This window comes from Crocuta crocuta, unplaced genomic scaffold (genome assembly GCF_008692635.1).
Source record: "Crocuta crocuta isolate KB4526 unplaced genomic scaffold, BGI_CrCroc_1.0 scaffold1304, whole genome shotgun sequence".
In the NCBI taxonomy this organism is placed as follows: domain Eukaryota; kingdom Metazoa; phylum Chordata; class Mammalia; order Carnivora; family Hyaenidae; genus Crocuta; species Crocuta crocuta.
This window is the reverse complement of record NW_027531278.1, coordinates 515,527-523,545: the sequence shown is the minus strand read 5'-3', so window position 1 is coordinate 523,545 and position 8,019 is coordinate 515,527. Positions and strand designations below refer to the sequence as shown.

Sequence of the window (8,019 nt, the reverse complement as noted above, 5' to 3'; positions counted from 1 at the left end):
GTTTTGCACACCCCCCCATCACAAACACATGCAAAAAAGGTTTATTTGGGTGCACTGACCTGCCCATTGGAAAGAGGAAACGCGTATTTGTTGAGGTTCTCAAATATCCCAAGTTTACTCTGTTCTTCCTGTTTATAAGCAAGTCGCAAGTTCCTCATATCCTATTAAACAATTAGCAAAGCTCATTTATTCAACATTTATTGAGTACCTATGAGACAGCCACCGTGCTATAAAGAGATTAATGAAATATTTATATTCATTCCTCATGTTAGATATTGCTTCTACTAACGAAAGCCAATGAACAAAACCACATCCCACAAGATAAAAACAGCTGCGGAAACTGGAGTAAATGGGACATGTTGGGGAAAGAACTCATCAGATGGAACCAAGAAGGTGGTTCGTGCCTATAAGATGTGCCACTGGGTCCTGTGCACTTACTGTTAAAGCTGTGTCCCCGAATCAGCAAGGACTCTGTATCACATAAAGACCACATCCCTCAGCTGCGCTCCTCACAGAAATTATAACACTGTTTCTCAAAATCAGTTCCTTAAATGACCCACCATGCAAGCTGCTGCCTACGGGCAAGCCCATGAGAGCACTCCTAGTGACATAGCTCCGAATTCTTCCCAAGACCTCTTTGGGCAGGACCCACTGACCTTTTTAAACCTCTGCCACTGATTAAACACAAAAATCTCATTCTTTAACATTTGGAGATAAATATGAAATTTGAAGGTAAATATGACCACAAAAAAATTATGAGCAAGAGCAATTTGGGAGGTTACTGTCACAATATTACTTGCAACAGAGAAGAAGGGAAAGAACTGAAATGTCCGACAATGGGGTCTGGCTAAATACACTACAGTACTACTAAGAGAATACTGAAGAACTTTTAGAAACAAGAAGCAGTTCTTTCTGTACTGATATCAAGGGGTTCAAAGATAGATTGTTAAGGGGGAAAAGAAAGGGACCGAATGGTCCACGTAATACACTACATTTACATCTGTAAAGACCATGCATACATGCTCGTGCACCCAGGGTGTGCATGGAAATTGGGAACAACGGGTGCCTGCCAGGAGTGGAACAAGGTGGCTGGGGGTGGGCTGGAGAGAGACTTACTCTTTCCTACACACAGCTTTGGTACCTTCTGAACTGTGTACCACCTGTTAAAAAAAAAAAAAACCTTACATCTTGCAAGGCTCCCAGGCATGAGCTGAGAGAGCTGGCAGCATGGCGCTAGTAATGCTAGGCTGGAAAACATTTTAAAGCAGCTATTAGCAAATGCTTACTCCAGCCATGAAAACACCTTCATTAAACAGCCACAGGGCACCTGCCTAAGCAACAGAACTTCCTGGTGTGCCCTCCCTCCAAGCTCCTCTGACTACATATACGCAAGTTGGAGGCTCATTGAGCTCAGTCGCTATTTAGGATTGCTGAGACAGAAAAGCGTTCTCAGCAAAGGAAGGGGCAAGTGTGAATACTCCAAAGTGGGGGTTGGGGACACAAGGCAGACGTGAACAGCTAAAGGAACTGGGATGGCAAAGAGGGGAGGGTCGCTGGAGGGGATGCTGCAGAGGGCAGTCATCTAGCTCAGACACACAGGCTTTGGATAAATTTTCCCTTTAGACTAAGGATGATTGGAAACTACTGGAGAGTTCTAAGAAGGGGAATGTCATGTTCCCAACTGCAGGATCAAATCACTGCTCTACTTTAAGATGCACAACTGTTTCACACATCTCTGCATGTGGAACCCCAGCCTGTTCTAGAACTGCAAATGCAATTTGTCACAGGACAGCACTGCTATGTAGGGCCCATAGGGAGTCTCCTACGCCAAGAGATTCATGATCTGCAAGAGTAAAGGATTCTTTGAAAAAGTGGGTTCAACTACAGTCTGGGGCCAACTGGAGGGAGCGGTCTTCAGAGATATGATTAAAAGCAAACAGATTGGTAGGAATGCAAACCCTGACTGTTGCAAGGGACCTTGGTGATTCTGCACAGGCTCTTTCCCAATACTTTAGGTAGAATCATTAATAATGTATGTCCCATGAGGTAAAGTCTTAAGAAATAGAACATACCAGTTAAAGTGTTTCTTAAATGATCAGTCATCATTAAAGTTATCACACATATTTCTAGTTAGCCCAACGGAGGAAAGGTAGAAAACCAAACATAAGCACGGCTCAGGTGCAAATGCTGAAACTGCATGTTTAATCACAGAATTTATGGAACACTGCTGTCCCTTCAGGAAATCTCTGACCATCCTCTGTTCTGAAGGGTAGTGTTAAAACAACAAACTGGGAAAAAAAAAAAAAACCCTACTGATTTGTGCTTTTCACTTGGTGTCTCCGAAATATAACAAATAACATCTGCACTTAGATTATAGGTCCATGTTTATCAAAACACTTCAATAGAAAAGAAGAGGTTTACTTGGACCACTTACATAGTGATATGAATTAGTCGATACAAGATTTGAAGAGGCCGCTATCTAGAAAACACTGGAGTTACTATCAGCACCAGTTAGTCTCACTGCCCAAAGACCATGAAGAATGTGTCGGAAAAAGCTCCAAGCTGACCGCCCTCCTCCGTTTCAGCCGTGTTTGTACCATACCTTGCACACGATCTCTATACCACAGGAATTGTCCCCGTGGCTCTGCGCTCCAATCTTCTCAACTCTGCTGATCACACCAAGGGGAACATCAAGAACAAAATTCGGCTCCTGGGTTGACAAATTAAGAGGAAGCCCTATCAGTGTCAGTCAGCAGCGCTTTCATATTTGAAGTCTTCGCTGGGTTAAAACACATGTTTGTTTATGTTACATTTCCTCTTTGTCCCAACTACAAAACCGAAGTCCGACTTGTACTGTGCTTTACGAAGAAGTAGACGTTCAAGACTACAACTGAACTCCTCCCACCAGATTGTAAGTGCTACTTTAATAGTATCTTTTTCCATATGTAAAATCTGTTTGCAAATGTGCATATGTTAAAACTCACCTTCCTNAAATAAATAAAAAAATTAAAAAAAAAAAAAAAAAATAAAATAAAATAAAATAAAATACTCCTTTAAAAACTTACTCTCTCGACACTTTTGAAGTACATCTTAAAGTCCGTCACTGTTAGGGTTCCAGTCACTGCTCCCACAAATGGACAAATGTACATGACGTCTTTCACTGAAAGGAAAAACCCAAAGTAGCAACTTCCGCCATAGACTTGGGCTTCAATAAATCTTGAGTTTCCAAGTATATATATATGTGTGATGCCCACTGTCTAGGAATTTCACATTTTTATTACATTAAATAAAAACATAGCTAGTCTTATGAGAATTCCATTTTGTAAAACACACTTCTGATTTGCTTCTTAGTGAAGTTTTAAGAGCCTCAGAATAAGTTACATTTCGTCATTGTTCTCCAGGTAGTTAACATTTTCCCTGAGTGATGAATCCATCATATTCAAAAACACATCAATTACACTCTGAATACCCTGGGCTGCTGTTTCGTAAATTACTGCTAATGAAAGCTAATGCACCTGCAAAGGAAACTGGTTTACAGATGACAAAGCTAGGACTGCATCTATGGAGCTTTGGGAAATGGCTTCTTTGCCTCAAATTCCTTATCAGCTTCCATGTTAAGTTTTCTTTTCTTATTGTTGATATTTAGCTTCAGTCTCCACAACACACCTGTCCCAAAGATACCACACCCTCACTATCTTCTCAAAGTGCCACTCCATGGGAATGGCAGGGGTGGACATAGCTACAGAGGAGTTCAAGTGGGACATTTAAATGCACTAAAGTTGTCATCCGGACGGATTCTCAAAACACTTCCATTAGACTTTTCTACAGCTCAGGATCTAATGAGCAGCTTCTGCTGTTGGGGTTGCAGAGCACACCAGGCACAGCCCTGCTCACAAGCAGCTAAGCCCTAGGAGAGGCACTACACAGAAAATCACCATTTTACTACAGCCTCACAAATGCTATCATAACGCTGTGGACACAGTAAGAGCTCAAAAAAGTATCCACTTAGCTCAGCAGGGAAGGAGGGGGTGAGGAGCAATGGGGCAAAGCGAGGGAGGAAGAAGAGAGCACAGAGTTGCTGGAGGTTAGCCTGGCCGGGTCATAGGGCACACAGCAAGGATGATAGCACATGAGGCCAGAGAAGGCTTATTCATGAAGGTTCACAGCAGCATTATCCATAATGGCCACCAAGTAGAAATACCCCAAATATCTACCAATAGATGACTGGATAAGCAAACTGTCATAGCCACACAGTAGGATACTATTCAGCGGTAAAAAGGAAGGCATGTTGACCCATGCCACAATGTGGATGGATATCAAACTAATTATACTGAGTGGAAGAAGCTTGACCAAAGAAGAAAATACTCAATGATTACATTTCTATAAAACTGTAGAAAATACAGTCTACAGTGGTTGGGACGGGAAAGATGGAGTGTGAGGCAGGAATTATAAAGGGCCCAAGGAAACTTCTAGGGGTGGTGGGTGTTCACTGTCTTGACTGTGATGATGGTTTCGCAGGTGCATAATGTGTCAAAACTCTTCATGTTGTATACTTGAAATCTGTGTGCTTTGCTCTCTGGAGAAGAAGGAGAGGCATGACACAATTAGCTCTGCATTTTAATCAGATCATTACGAAAGCAGCATGCAGGTGGGGCTAGAGGACTCCCAGAGAAGAAACAGTCAGAGAGGCCAGAAGTTCCAGAATCTAAAGAAAGAGTTTCAAAACCATAAGCAGGGTCTGGAGCCCCAGACCAGGATACTCAGCAGCAGTATCGTCTGGAGGTCCTGGTAGGAGAGCCCAGCTACTCAGACTTTGACACAAGACAATTATACTCTGAGACTGAGCACACACACCTCTGGGAAGGTGCCATGAGGGAAGAAGGCCACACTCCACCTAGCAACTAGACTATCCAACCCACCCCGGCCACTGCGAGATGAGTAGGTCACGTGCAGCTGCCGTCCTGCACAGCCGCAGCACAGTGCACTGCCTGTCGAAATGTCTAGTGCTGCTCATGCCACTGCCCTTACAACACGATGTGTCAATACACGCTCTTTTTCTTGTGCTCAAACTGTACTTTCTGGAATCTTGTAAGCCACTGAAATTGCTTTGCCGACTTCTCAAAAGTGTTATTAAAATATGATATGGATCTTCTGTCAATATATTTTCCTTACAGTGAAGGATTGCAATGAAGCATTACATTACAGTTGGTGTCTAATCAGCCTTCAGTTCATCAGGAAAAGTCAGGTCCCTCTTCTGTTGGTAATGCCACAGAACACTCAGCTGGAACTTAGAGTGGTCCTATATAGTCTTCTATCTCTTAAGGTCATGAAGACATTAATAAGAATGAATAGACCTAGTCCATTTGTCTTCTAATTAAATTGGTTTGGCTGCTCTCCAGCACATATATCAACTACACTCACAAGTAAAGTGCCATTTCATTTTATGGCTCTCTATAAGCCTAGTGTACCCATTAAACTTACCAGTGGCCTTGATTGATTCTCCTGGAAAAAGTGGCGCTTCTTCCATCTGGGCCAGTTTATTTCCATCTCTTAGCGCCTGGCAAAAAACCAAACAGGAGTAAATCTCACTTTTCATTCTGTATACCTGGGAAGAACTGTAGCGCTCTGTGCTCTTGCTACATAGCTATAGAAGCGTGCAAAATGTATGCCCCCTCCCCTTACAAGACAATTTCAAAGCTCAGCATCACAGGACACCATGCTGCATATTCTAACAAATTGTTACACATACTTAATTAACAGTTAGAAAGCATTAATACAGAAATGGCTTGACATGACAGATAGATACTGTAATCACTACACACACAGCTATTATAAGGTGCCTCCAGAATTTGGAAATAAGGTCAGAAAAAGGTTACCTTCTGAGCATGAAACTAACACAAATGAAATCAACGTTAGATGTAGGTACTTAGCTAGCTACAGAAATTCCCCAGTTTGTGAGCACTATCTAGTGTGGGAACTGTTAAGTCTAACTAAAGTAACCAGGGAGGGGTCTCATGGCAGTAACATTAATAAAAGCCCTAGACTTCTGTGCTGTGGCCCAGCTACCTGTGTGTGCGCAAAGCATGGGGGTAGGGGTGACAAGTAAGTAGACTTGTCAGTGTGCGTCCCATCCAGGCCACGAGAGTGTGCTCCCATCCGGCAGACAAGAATATGCCCATCACTACTGTTGAGCAGGGTGTGTTCACCAGCCTTCTCTGCGACCAATTCCCCTCTGCGCGGATTCCATGCTCACCAAGCAAATGCTAATGACTTATTAGGTTTCCTGGCTATAATGATACTAGGAAAATGCTGTCTTGGATGGCTGCAGAGATCCACACCCATATTCCCAAATGTCCAGATTAGCCCTGCTGCCTACTAGCCAGTTTCTTGTGAGTGTGGTTGGACATGCTCAGGGTGTTCAAACTACCAAGCTATGGACTGGAGCCTGAACTCGGGGCCTATTCCAAGTCACTGCTACCCCGTGAGACGCTGCCAAGGAAACTGGTCACTTTCTCCTTGGCATCTCTGACACAATGTGTCACAAATAAGAATAAGGTGTTCAAAACCTCAGCATTTCCCAAGCTGTGTTTCATAGAGCATTACAATCCCAGGGGACATGGCCTTTTTTCTTTTTCAAGTTTGGGTAATGCTGGGTTAAAGAAAAGCTAAACTGTGTTGTGTTTTGTTTTGTTTAATTTTAGTGAGACAAGTCTTTAGCATGTTAATGCACACCGAATTAGCAAGAGGGCGCTAGAGTATGCCGCATTTCCAGTACCTATTTGATCAGGGGCTGCTTTCTTCAAAAAATACTGCTAACATCAGGAGGCCACTAGTGTTCGATGGAAAACAGGTCAGACAATACTAAATATGCAGCATAATTTTGTGAAGTGAAATTTTTTAAATGGAGATCTTTTATGATTCTAAACTACTGAAAGTTCAAAACCACTAATTATTTGCATAATTATAAGGATATTTCAGTATGTTTTATTAATGGGACTTAAAGGTCAATTTAAAAACCCTATATATCATAGTTTTATCATTTTTTTTAATAAAACAAAGAAAGGAAAAAACTCAAAACATAAATTCAATGCTAAATGTTGGTCAGGGTATGACTGTCCTATAGGGAGCGCACAAAATGACATGGTCCATCCTCCTTATCAAGACATAGTTAAAATAATACAAATTAGGGTTCACTGTTACCTCCAAATGATTTTATTCACTTTGATTTTTTTAGTCCATATTGGTTTTTAAAAGTTTTCAGCCAAAATTTTTAGGGACATAGAGAGCCATTAAAGGTTAAATGGAGAATTGTTAATGGACTCATTTTTATACTCATACCCGATTTAGAAACATCTTGTATGCAAGAAAAGCATTCACCAATATTTATACTTTTAAATGTCCAGTTTTAGGAATACTAACAGCATCACCAATCTTAATAGAAGACTTAACTTTAAAATCTGCTTTCTTTTGCCTGATCCAGGGACTTATGACATAGTGACAAAGTGAGAAAACTAGTTCAATCAATATCTAAGTTTAAAGTTACTTCAAATATTACACTTCTAAAGCTTATTTTAAAGGCTAAATATTTTCATCTATAGACCTAAATTCCTTAACTTATATTTAAAAATAAGTGAGGATAGGTTATTTTGAAATACATGGACTAAAGCAAGTTGTTCTAATCAACTGAACCTGAAAGGAGGTTGGGGAGGGTGCAGTCCAGGGAGCGGGATGTGATTCACATAAGGTTTATAACGAGCCATATCAAATACTTTAAAGTCCTCAACTGAGGACCAGCTACTAAAATGTTGCAGATGGGAGACACCAGTGACTGGGACCATTTTGAGAATGTACTAGGCTCTCAAGATTGAGGCTGAAGATCAAGCATATCTCCTCTCCTCTGACAGTCATGTTAGATTTGGCTTGAAATACCTGTGCATTTCTGTGAGGTATGAACGTACTGGTGAGACCGAGTGAGACACCTCTCACAGGAACTAAATCTGGGACATGCTTTATAATGAT

At 41.5% G+C, this 8,019-nt stretch overlaps 1 protein-coding gene across 1 annotated transcript in view; it reads right to left on the bottom strand.

Moving 5' to 3' along the window:
* The window catches only part of MTMR1 (myotubularin related protein 1), a 58,014-nt gene that overhangs the window by 34,388 nt on the left and 15,607 nt on the right, over positions 1 to 8,019 (bottom strand). Inside the window, exons 3-6 of the mRNA XM_077771206.1 lie at positions 5,482 to 5,557; positions 3,066 to 3,160; positions 2,603 to 2,710; positions 60 to 161 (exon numbers count right to left, since the gene is read on the bottom strand). Coding sequence (XP_077627332.1) covers positions 60 to 161; positions 2,603 to 2,710; positions 3,066 to 3,160; positions 5,482 to 5,527 — 351 coding nt within the window. The 5' untranslated portion in view covers positions 5,528 to 5,557. The remainder of the gene's footprint in view (positions 1 to 59; positions 162 to 2,602; positions 2,711 to 3,065; positions 3,161 to 5,481; positions 5,558 to 8,019) is intronic.